The sequence below is a fragment of the Engystomops pustulosus genome, unplaced genomic scaffold (assembly GCF_040894005.1).
Source record: "Engystomops pustulosus unplaced genomic scaffold, aEngPut4.maternal MAT_SCAFFOLD_148, whole genome shotgun sequence".
Taxonomy (NCBI): Eukaryota; Metazoa; Chordata; class Amphibia; order Anura; family Leptodactylidae; genus Engystomops; species Engystomops pustulosus.
In genome coordinates, this window is record NW_027285028.1 from 23038 (window position 1) to 36700 (window position 13663).

A 13663-nucleotide genomic window follows, 5' to 3' on the forward strand; every position below is an offset into this window, starting at 1 on the left:
CCACCGCACTGATGTATCTCATCCCCCTGCACTGATGTATCTCATCCCACCGCACTGATGTATCTCATCCCACCGCACTGATGTATCTCATCCCCCTGCACTGATGTATCTCATCCCACCACCGCACTGATGTATCTCATCCCACCGCACTGATGTATCTCATCCCACCGCACTGATGTATCTCATCCCACCGCACTGATGTATCTCATCCCACTGCACTGATGTATCTCATCCCACTGCACTGATGTATCTCATCCCACCGCACTGATGTATCTCATCCCACCGCACTGATGTATCTCATCCCACCGCACTGATGTATCTCATCCCACCGCCCTGATGTATCTCATCCCACCGCACTGATGTATCTCATCCCCCTGCACTGATGTATCTCATCCCACCGCACTGATGTATCTCATCCCACCGCACTGATGTATCTCATCCCACCGCACTGATGTATCTCATCCCACCGCACTGATGTATCTCATCCCACCGCACTGATGTATCTCATCCCATCGCACTGATGTATCTCATCCCACCGCACTGATGTATCTCATCCCACCGCACTGATGTATCTCATCCCACCGCCCTGATGTATCTCATCCCACCGCACTGATGTATCTCATCCCACCGCACTGATGTATCTCATCCCACCGCACTGATGTATCTCATCCCACCGCACTGATGTATCTCATCCCACCGCACTGATGTATCTCATCCCACCCGCTGATGTATCTCATCCCACCGCACTGATGTATCTCATCCCACCGCACTGATGTATCTCATCCCACCGCACTGATGTATCTCATCCCACCGCACTGATGTATCTCATCCCACCGCACTGATGTATCTCATCCCACCGCACTGATGTATCTCATCCCACCGCACTGATGTATCTCATCCCACCGCACTGATGTATCTCATCCCACCGCACTGATGTATCTCATCCCACCGCACTGATGTATCTCATCCCACCGCACTGATGTATCTCATCCCACCGCACTGATGTATCTCATCCCACCCGCTGATGTATCTCATCCCACCGCACTGATGTATCTCATCCCACCGCACTGATGTATCTCATCCCACCGCACTGATGTATCCCATCCCACCGCACTGATGTATCTCATCCCACCGCACTGATGTATCTCATCCCACCGCACTGATGTATCTCATCCCACCGCACTGATGTATCTCATCCCACCGCACTGATGTATCTCATCCCACCCGCTGATGTATCTCATCCCACCGCACTGATGTATCTCATCCCACCGCACTGATGTATCTCATCCCACCGCACTGATGTATCTCATCCCACCGCACTGATGTATCTCATCCCACCGCACTGATGTATCTCATCCCACCGCACTGATGTATCTCATCCCACCGCACTGATGTATCTCATCCCACCGCACTGATGTATCTCATCCCACCGCACTGATGTATCTCATCCCACCGCACTGATGTATCTCATCCCACCGCACTGATGTATCCCATCCCACCACCGCACTGATGTATCTCATCCCACCGCACTGATGTATCCCATCCCACCACCGCACTGATGTATCTCATCCCACCGCACTGATGTATCTCATCCCACCGCACTGATGTATCCCATCCCACCACCGCACTGATGTATCTCATCCCACCACCGCACTGATGTATCTCATCCCACCGCACTGATGTATCTCATCCCACCGCACTGATGTATCTCATCCCACCGCACTGATGTATCTCATCCCACCACCGCACTGATGTATCTCATCCCACCGCACTGATGTATCTCATCCCACCACCGCACTGATGTATCTCATCCCACTACACTGATGTATCTCATCTCACTGCACTGATGTATCTCATCTCACCGCACTGATGTATCTCATCCCACCGCACTGATGTATCTCATCCCACCTCACTGATGTATCTCATCCCACCGCACTGATGTATCTCATCCCCCCGCACTGATGTATCTCATCCCACCGCACTGATGTATCTCATCCCACCGCACTGATGTATCTCATCCCACCGCACTGATGTATCTCATCCCACCGCACTGATGTATCTCATCCCCCCGCACTGATGTATCTCATCCCACTGCACTGATGTATCTCATCCCACCGCACTGATGTATCTCATCCCACCGCACTGATGTATCTCATCCCACCGCACTGATGTATCTCATCCCACCGCCCTGATGTATCTCATCCCACCGCACTGATGTATCTCATCCCACCGCACTGATGTATCTCATCCCACCGCACTGATGTATCTCATCCCACCGCACTGATGTATCTCATCCCACTGCACTGATGTATCTCATCCCACTGCACTGATGTATCTCATCCCACCGCACTGATGTATCTCATCCCACCGCACTGATGTATCTCATCCCACCGCACTGATGTATCTCATCCCACCGCCCTGATGTATCTCATCCCACCGCACTGATGTATCTCATCCCCCTGCACTGATGTATCTCATCCCACCGCACTGATGTATCTCATCCCACCGCACTGATGTATCTCATCCCACCGCACTGATGTATCTCATCCCACCGCACTGATGTATCTCATCCCACCGCACTGATGTATCTCATCCCATCGCACTGATGTATCTCATCCCACCGCACTGATGTATCTCATCCCACCGCACTGATGTATCTCATCCCACCGCCCTGATGTATCTCATCCCACCGCACTGATGTATCTCATCCCACCGCACTGATGTATCTCATCCCACCGCACTGATGTATCTCATCCCACCGCACTGATGTATCTCATCCCACCGCACTGATGTATCTCATCCCACCCGCTGATGTATCTCATCCCACCGCACTGATGTATCTCATCCCACCGCACTGATGTATCTCATCCCACCGCACTGATGTATCTCATCCCACCGCACTGATGTATCTCATCCCACCGCACTGATGTATCTCATCCCACCGCACTGATGTATCTCATCCCACCGCACTGATGTATCTCATCCCATAGCACTGATGTATCTCATGCCACCTGCTGATGTATCTCATCCCCCTGCACTGATGTATCTCATCCCACCTGCTGATGTATCTCATCCCACCTGCTGATGTATCTCATCCCACCTGCTGATGTATCTCATCCCCTGCACTGATGTATCTCATCTCTCCATGTAAATGATGTATAGGGAGTCTCTGGCACTACACTGGTTCTCTGGCGCCCTCTACTGGTGCACTTGTCTCGCTGCAGCACTTGTATAGTCCGTAAATCTATAGACGCCATCGCTTGTCACTGAAGAGGAATCTAGGGCTCTGTGCCGACTACAATAATACGTTGTATCTTCTGAATGCAGCTGAGAAGCTCAAACTTATCCGTAGTGTCCTCCTTACCTCCACTAGGGTGGTAAGTGGTATAGTATTTTGGGAGGGATTACTTAGGAAAGTGCAAATCAGTGCAAAAAAATAGACGTTTATTACAATTTCGGTTACAGTTTCCTATAAGTACATTGCAGCTTTTACATAAAATAGTATATTTTTGGTGTCCCCTATGTGTTCCTTCTATGGGTCAGACCGTGCACTGCTATTACTTGTGGTTAGTAATGAGGGGACAGCTGCTGATATTTTTGGGGAGAGGTGTAATGCGCATGCGCAGGACCCTGATAAATTGTTTAGTATCTGTATCAGAATAGTTCGGAATACATTGTATCACATCCTGATCACGCTGTGCTACTCCGCAGGCTTGTCGTTACGGCCATTACCAGCACCTGGAGCACCTACTGTTCTACGGAGCCAACATGGGGGCGCAGAACGCATCGGGGAACACGGCGCTCCACATCTGTGCTCTGTACAACCAGGTAAGACGCATCTGATTGTCAGCTCACATGCCCAGGACAGTCTACACAGAACACAGCTGACTTATACAGACAAGTTCTGGGCTCGGCGTCTATACCCACAGGGGCTATGGGGGGAACTGCTCTAATTAAAGGCAAATGCTGTTTAATTAAAGGTCTATATTTGTTACTTGAGCCTGACGCAGACCCCTCAGGGCTGAACACAGAGGTAACATCAGCAGAATGAAAAGCTGAGACAGAGGAAAGCGTTCAATGACAGGTAGAGGAGATAGCGATGCTTCATCGGTTATAACTTATACATAATTAATGGGGTCGTCCACTTTCAGCAAATAATTGATATTGTTTGTGTAATGAAAAGTTATACAGTTTTCCAATCTACTTTCTGTATCAATTCCCCACGGTTTTTTAGATCTCTGCTTGCTGTCATTTTATAGAAAACTGTTAGGAAATGATACATAAAGTATAATGGAAAATTGTATAACTTTTCATTTCACAAACACTATCTTTTATTTCCTTAAAGTGGACAATCCCCTTAAGGGAATCCAACATTAAAACCCATCCTGATAAACCAGGGACGTTACTCATAGATCCAGGCATCGGGACTGTGGTATCTTCTTATATTTGTTATCCATGGCCTCCTCCCTTCTAAAATCAACTTTTAAAATTATGCTATTGAACTTTAAAGGTTCCTGGGGGTGTTACCAGAGCTCCTCTGTACTGTAGCTTCACAGGCTGTAACAATGTCCTCCCTTTCAGCACTTCCCCTGTTCTTATGCCGGATGTTATCTCACACAGTGGGAGGGAGAAAAGCTCCTGCACAATGTATCAGCTATCATTATAATTAACATAATTTTAATAGCTGATTTTAAAAGAGAGAAGGCCATGGATAATAAATATAGGCAGATACCACAGTCCCGGTGACTGGATCTATGAGTAATGTCCCTGGATTTTCAGGATGGATTCTCATAGGAGTTTCCTTCAGAGGGAACCTGTCAGGGCGATTTGGGAAATCAAACCACCCAAAGATCCTTATGGACCAGTGTTTTAGTGTCCCAAATCGCCCTTTAGCAAGTCCCTGCACATGCGCCATGAAGCCGACTGATTACACCCCAACCTCACTACACATGCACCGTGAATCCGTAATACTGCACCCCAACCTCACTGCACATGCGCTGTGAATCCGTAATACTACACCCCAACCTCATTGCGCATGCACCGTGAATCCGTAATACTGCACCCCAACCCCACTGCACATGCGCTGTGAATCCGTAATACTACACCCCAACCTCATTGCGCATGCACCGTGAATCCGTAATACTGCACCCCAACCCCACTGCACATGCGCTGTGAATCCGTAATACTACACCCCAACCTCACTGCGCATGCACCGTGAATCCGTAATACTACACCCCAACCTCACTGCACATGCACCGTGAATCCGTAATACTGCACCCCAACCTCACTGCACATGCGCTGTGAATCCGTAATACTACACCCCAACCTCACTGCGCATGCACCGTGAATCCGTAATACTACACCCCAACCTCACTGGACAAGCACTGTGAATCCGTAATACTACACCCCAACCTCACTGCGCATGCACCGTGAATCCGTAATACTGCACCCCAACCTCACTGCACATGCGCTGTGAATCCGTAATACTACACCCCAACCTCACTGCGCATGCACCGTGAATCCGTAATACTACACCCCAACCTCACTGCACATGCGCTGTGAATCCGTAATACTACACCCCAACCTCACTGCGCATGCACCGTGAATCCGTAATACTACACCCCAACCTCACTGCGCATGCACTGTGAATCCGTAATACTACACCCCAACCTCACTGCACATGCACCGTGAATCCGTAATACTGCACCCCAACCTCACTGCACATGCGCTGTGAATCCGTAATACTACACCCCAACCTCACTGCGCATGCACCGTGAATCCGTAATACTACACCCCAACCTCACTGCACATGCACTGTGAATCCGTAATACTACACCCCAACCTCACTGCACATGCACCGTGAATCCGTAATACTACACCCCAACCTCACTGCACATGCACCGTTAATCCGTAATACTACACCCCAACCTCACTGCACATGCACCGTGAATCCGTAATACTGCACCCCAACCTCACTGTACATGCACCGTGAATCCGTAATACTACACCCCAACCTCACTGCGCATGCACCGTGAATCTGTAATACTACACCCCAACCTCACTGCGCATGCACTGTGAATCCGTAATACTGCACCCCAACCTCACTGCACATGCGCTGTGAATCCGTAATACTACACCCCAACCTCACTGCGCATGCACCGTGAATCCGTAATACTACACCCCAACCTCACTGCACATGCACTGTGAATCCGTAATACTACACCCCAACCTCACTGCACATGCACCGTGAATCCGTAATACTACACCCCAACCTCACTGCACATGCACCGTGAATCCGTAATACTACACCCCAACCTCACTGCACATGCACCGTGAATCCGTAATACTACACCCCAACCTCACTGTACATGCACCGTGAATCCGTAATACTACACCCCAACCTCACTGCGCATGCACCGTGAATCTGTAATACTACACCCCAACCTCACTGCACATGCGCTGTGAATCCGTAATACTACACCCCAACCTCACTGCGCATGCACCGTGAATCCGTAATACTGCACCCCAACCTCACTGCACATGCGCTGTGAATCCGTAATACTACACCCCAACCTCACTGCGCATGCACCGTGAATCCGTAATACTACACCCCAACCTCACTGCACATGCACCGTGAATCCCTAATACTAAACCCCAACCTCACTGCGCATGCGCTGTGAATCCAGGGTGTGCTGCTCTGGCTTTATTAAAGAGATGGGTCCGATGTGTCTCCTCGGAACCATCTCTAGGTAAGTATAAAGGTTTTTGTGCGATTTTTTGGACACTAAACCACTTGTGGGTGGTTTAGTGTCCCAAATGCTCTGACAGGTTCCCTTTAAGTGTCTTTTATTGATGAAGTTTCTGGTTCTGTCTTTATCCAGGACAGCTGCGCACGGGTCCTTCTATTCAGAGGAGGGAACAAGGAGATCAAGAATTACAACAGCCAGACGCCTTTCCAGGTGAGAACAGAGAGATCCCCATCAGTCTGTATACAATAGTCCTGGAAGAACTTGAGATCTGACAACCCCCCCCCCCCCCCCCCCACCCCCGGCCTCTACTCCGACACCCATAGACCCCACACAGCTTACTAACTCCCACCTGTGTTCCCCATTAGTATAACGCCCCCTCATACAACGCTCTCCCCTGCTCTGTGTGATGCCACCTTGTACCCGCACTGTCATTCCCTATTAATGGCCGATCCACAAAATCCCCAAATCTCATCCCCGTGAAGAGGCTTCCAGGATTCTAAGTTGTGGGATTCAATAGCAAAAATTAAAAAAATTATGGAATATAATCCGGAGAACCTTGTGTGACGTGATGTAGGATATTAAGGTGGATTCGCTTTTAGGGTGATGCCACACATGGCATTTTTGGGCCGTTTTAAAGTTCTAGTGCGTTTTGAGATCGTAAAAAAAATGCAAGCGTTTTTGTCCGGTTTTCATAATTTGCGCAATTAAAAACGGACAAAAACGCATGTGTTTTCCAAAAATGCATGCGTTTTGTACGATCCGAAAACGCACTAACTAAAAAACAGCCCAAAAACGCCATGTGTGGCATCACCCTTAGTCTCGGAGTTGAGTTTCCTGCTATTTTGTCCTGGAATCGTTTGATACAAAGTTGAATGAAGGTGAATGTATCTAAAGTTGTATTTTTGTCTGTGACTCGATGAACATGTAGATTTCGGTAACATAACATCTGCTGGCGCGCGCACTGGATGTATTTTTAACACATTTGTGGAAGGCGGCCAAATATTTCATGGCCTCGGTTTCGGTGTTTTTTGTAAAAGAGCAATAACTTGTTGATTTACAGTAAATTCCTTCAGTATGTAAATTGTGCTCACATTGGTCTATTCGTGTGGCTTTTTAATATGTGCCCGTTTTAGGCAGTTTTTATGCAAAATTTTGCTGACCTATTCGCATATTCAATCCACATATTAGTGGGATCCAATATCCCGTAGCGGCCCCAAACTTCTGCTGTTCCTAAGCAAGTCTGAATAATAAGCAGACAGCGCCATCCTCATTGCAGTGGCGAGACCAGATTACTGCAGTTCATACTCTGTTCGTTAGTCAATTTGGCCACTACACAAAGGATGGCGCTGTCTGCTTCCGGGCCCATCTTGCTGAGCTCAACTGATTTGTGGGGGTTCTTTATATTGGGGGTGCCCATTAATCTGAACTTATACTATGCTCATCAATTTTTTCAGCCCAGAATATTCTTGTAATCGATTTTTAATATTTCCTTTTTGTTACAAAGTTGCATGAAGATCCACACGGCTGTAAAAAAAAAAAGCTTAAAGGGGTTGTCCCATTTCAGCAAGTAAATATTGTTTGTATAATGAAAAGACCTACAGTTTTCCAGTACTTTCAGTCATCAATATCAGGGTGCGTTCTCACGATGTGTTGCGTCGCGTCGTGCGTTGCAGTTTTTGACGCATTCCACTGGCTTCAGCCTTGATTACATGCTAAGGTTACATTGCGTTTTAGCAGATGCAATGGAAACACAATGTAACCTCAGCGTGTGATCAAGGCTGATGCCAGTGGAATGCGTCAAAAACGCAAAGCATCGTGTGAATGTGCCCTCAGTATCAATTCATCACAGTTTTCTAGATCTCTGCTTGCTGTCATTCTGTAGGGAGCTTCTGGGTGCGATCACCAGAATGCAAACACTTGGGCTTGGGCTCAGGCTGGTCACATATATGTTTCCTTTAAAACGCATGCAATGCGGTATTTTGCTTGTTAGCGATCCTATGCATTTCAATGGAAACGTACACTCAGCGGCCACTTTATTAGGTGCACCATGCTAGTAACGGGTTGGACCCCCTTTTGCCTTCAGAACTGCCTGAATTCTTCGTGGCATAGATACAACAAGGTGCTGGAAGCTCCTCAGAGATTTTGCTCCATAGTGACATGATGGCATCACACAGTTGCCGCAGATTTGTCGGCTGCACATCCATGATGCGAATCTCTCGTTCCACCACATCCCAAAGATGCTCTATTGGATTGAGATCTGGTGACTGTGGAGGCCATTTGTGTCCAGTGACCTCATTGTCATGTTCCAGAAACCAGTCTGAGATGATTCCAGCTTTATGACATGGCGCATTATCCTGCTGAAAGTAGCCATCAGATGTTACAGGGTACATTGTGCTCATAAAGGGATGGACATGGGCAGCAACAATACTCAGGTAGGCTGTGGCGTTACCAAGGGGCCCAAAGACACCATGACACCACCAGCACCAGCCTGAGCCGCTGATACAAGGCAGGATGGATCCATGACACCCCCACCACCAGCCTGACCCGCTGATACAAGGCAGGATGGATCCATGACACCACCACCACCAGCCTGACCCGCTGATACAAGGCAGGATGGATCCATGACACCACCACCACCAGCCTGAGCCGCTGATACAAGGCAGGATGGATCCATGACACCACCACCACCAGCCTGAGCCGCTGATACAAGGCAGGATGGATCCATGACACCACCACCACCAGCCTGAGCCGCTGATACAAGGCAGGATGGATCCATGACACCACCACCACCAGCCTGAGCCGCTGATACAAGGCAGGATGGATCCATGACACCACCACCACCAGCCTGACCCGCTGATACAAGGCAGGATGGATCCATGACACCACCACCACCAGCCTGAGCCGCTGATACAAGGCAGGATGGATCCATGACACCACCACCACCAGCCTGAGCCGCTGATACAAGGCAGGATGGATCCATGACACCACCACCACCAGCCTGACCCGCTGATACAAGGCAGGATGGATCCATGACACCACCACCACCAGCCTGACCCGCTGATACAAGGCAGGATGGATCCATGACACCACCACCACCAGCCTGAGCCGCTGATACAAGGCAGGATGGATCCATGACACCACCACCGCCAGCCTGACCCGGTGATACAAGGCAGGATGGATCCATGACACCACCACCACCAGCCTGACCCGCTGATACAAGGCAGGATGGATCCATGACACCACCACCACCAGCCTGACCGGCTGATACAAGGCAGGATGGATCCATGACACCAGCACCACCAGCCTGAGCCGCTGATACAAGGCAGGATGGATCCATGACACCAGCACCACCAGCCTGAGCCGCTGATACAAGGCAGGATGGATCCATGACACCACCACCACCAGCCTGACCCGCTGATACAAGGCAGGATGGATCCATGACACCAGCACCACCAGCCTGACCCGCTGATACAAGGCAGGATGGATCCATGACACCCCCACCACCAGCCTGACCCGCTGATACAAGGCAGGATGGATCCATGACACCACCACCAGCCTGAGCCGCTGATACAAGGCAGGATGGATCCATGACACCACCACCACCAGCCTGAGCCGCTGATACAAGGCAGGATGGATCCATGACACCCCCACCACCAGCCTGACCCGCTGATACAAGGCAGGATGGATCCATGACACCACCACCACCAGCCTGAGCCGCTGATACAAGGCAGGATGGATCCATGACACCACCACCACCAGCCTGAGCCGCTGATACAAGGCAGGATGGATCCATGACACCACCACCACCAGCCTGAGCCGCTGATACAAGGCAGGATGGATCCATGACACCACCACCACCAGCCTGACCCGCTGATACAAGGCAGGATGGATCCATGACACCACCACCACCAGCCTGAGCCGCTGATACAAGGCAGGATGGATCCATGACACCACCACCACCAGCCTGACCCGCTGATACAAGGCAGGATGGATCCATGACACCAGCACCACCAGCCTGAGCCGCTGATACAAGGCAGGATGGATCCATGACACCACCACCACCAGCCTGAGCCGCTGATACAAGGCAGGATGGATCCATGACACCAGCACCACCAGCCTGACCCGCTGATACAAGGCAGGATGGATCCATGACACCACCACCACCAGCCTGACCCGCTGATACAAGGCAGGATGGATCCATGACACCACCACCACCAGCCTGACCCGCTGATACAAGGCAGGATGGATCCATGACACCAGCACCACCAGCCTGAGCCGCTGATACAAGGCAGGATGGATCCATGACACCACCACCACCAGCCTGAGCCGCTGATACAAGGCAGGTTGGATCCATGACACCACCACCACCAGCCTGACCCGCTGATACAAGGCAGGATGGATCCATGACACCAGCACCACCAGCCTGAGCCGCTGATACAAGGCAGGTTGGATCCATGACACCACCACCACCAGCCTGAGCCGCTGATACAAGGCAGGATGGATCCATGACACCACCACCACCAGCCTGACCCGCTGATACAAGGCAGGATGGATCCATGACACCACCACCACCAGCCTGACCCGCTGATACAAGGCAGGATGGATCCATGACACCAGCACCACCAGCCTGACCCGCTGATACAAGGCAGGATGGATCCATGACACCACCACCAGCCTGAGCCGCTGATACAAGGCAGGATGGATCCATGACACCACCACCACCAGCCTGAGCCGCTGATACAAGGCAGGATGGATCCATGACACCAGCACCACCAGCCTGACCCGCTGATACAAGGCAGGATGGATCCATGACACCACCACCACCAGCCTGACCCGCTGATACAAGGCAGGATGAATCCATGACACCACCACCACCAGCCTGACCCGCTGATACAAGGCAGGATGAATCCATGACACCACCACCACCAGCCTGACCCGCTGATACAAGGCAGGATGGATCCATGACACCACCACCACCAGCCTGACCCGCTGATACAAGGCAGGATGGATCCATGACACCACCACCACCAGCCTGACCCGCTGATACAAGGCAGGATGGATCCATGACACCACCACCACCAGCCTGACCCGCTGACACAAGGCAGGATGGATCCATGACACCAGCACCACCAGCCTGAGCCGCTGATACAAGGCAGGATGGATCCATGAGACCACCACCACCAGCCTGACCCGCTGATACAAGGCAGGATGGATCCATGACACCACCACCAGCCTGAGCCGCTGATACAAGGCAGGATGGATCCATGAGACCACCACCACCAGCCTGAGCCGCTGATACAAGGCAGGATGGATCCATGACACCACCACCACCAGCCTGAGCCGCTGATACAAGGCAGGATGGATCCATGACACCACCACCACCAGCCTGAGCCGCTGATACAAGGCAGGATGGATCCATGACACCACCACCACCAGCCTGACCCGCTGATACAAGGCAGGATGGATCCATGACACCACCACCACCAGCCTGACCCGCTGATACAAGGCAGGATGGATCCATGACACCACCACCACCAGCCTGAGCCACTGATACAAGGCAGGATGGATCCATGACACCACCACCACCAGCCTGACCCGCTGATACAAGGCAGGATGGATCCATGACACCACCACCAGCCTGACCCGCTGATACAAGGCAGGAAGGATCCATGACACCACCACCACCAGCCTGACCCGCTGATACAAGGCAGGATGGATCCATGACACCACCACCACCAGCCTGACCCGCTGATACAAGGCAGGATGGATCCATGACACCACCACCACCAGCCTGACCCGCTGATACAAGGCAGGATGGATCCATGACACCACCACCACCAGCCTGACCCGCTGATACAAGGCAGGATGGATCCATGACACCACCACCACCAGCCTGACCCGCTGATACAAGGCAGGATGGATCCATGACACCAGCACCACCAGCCTGACCCGCTGATACAAGGCAGGATGGATCCATGACACCACCACCACCAGCCTGAGCCGCTGATACAAGGCAGGATGGATCCATGACACCAGCACCACCAGCCTGACCCGCTGATACAAGGCAGGATGGATCCATGACACCACCACCACCAGCCTGACCCGCTGATACAAGGCAGGATGGATCCATGACACCACCACCACCAGCCTGAGCCGCTGATACAAGGCAGGATGGATCCATGACACCAGCACCACCAGCCTGAGCCGCTGATACAAGGCAGGATGGATCCATGACACCACCACCACCAGCCTGACCCGCTGATACAAGGCAGGATGGATCCATGACACCACCACCAGCAGCCTGAGCCGCTGATACAAGGCAGGATGGATCCATGACACCACCACCACCAGCCTGAGCCACTGATACAAGGCAGGATGGATCCATGACACCACCACCACCAGCCTGACCCGCTGATACAAGGCAGGATGGATCCATGACACCACCACCACCAGCCTGACCCGCTGATACAAGGCAGGATGGATCCATGACACCAGCACCACCAGCCTGAGCCGCTGATACAAGGCAGGATGGATCCATGACACCACCACCACCAGCCTGACCCGCTGATACAAGGCAGGATGGATCCATGACACCACCACCAGCAGCCTGAGCCGCTGATACAAGGCAGGATGGATCCATGACACCACCACCACCAGCCTGAGCCGCTGATACAAGGCAGGATGGATCCATGACACCAGCACCACCAGCCTGAGCCGCTGATACAAGGCAGGATGGATCCATGACACCAGCACCACCAGCCTGAGCCGCTGATACAAGGCAGGATGGATCCATGACACCAGCACCACCAGCCTGAGCCGCTGATACAAGGCAGGATGGATCCATGACACCCCCACCACCAGCCTGAGCCGCTGATACAAGGCAGGATGGATCCATGACACCACCACCACCAGCC

The 13663-nt window shown here is 51.7% G+C and overlaps 1 protein-coding gene across 1 annotated transcript in view; it reads left to right on the forward strand.

Moving 5' to 3' along the window:
* Positions 1-3714: 3714 nt before the first annotated feature.
* Positions 3715-13663, forward strand: part of LOC140108561 (SH3 and multiple ankyrin repeat domains protein 2-like) — a 197728-nt gene continuing 187779 nt past the window's right edge. Inside the window, exons 1-2 of the mRNA XM_072131823.1 lie at positions 3715-3828; positions 6882-6959. Of these exons, the coding sequence (XP_071987924.1) occupies positions 3769-3828; positions 6882-6959 (138 nt within the window). The 5' untranslated portion in view covers positions 3715-3768. The remainder of the gene's footprint in view (positions 3829-6881; positions 6960-13663) is intronic.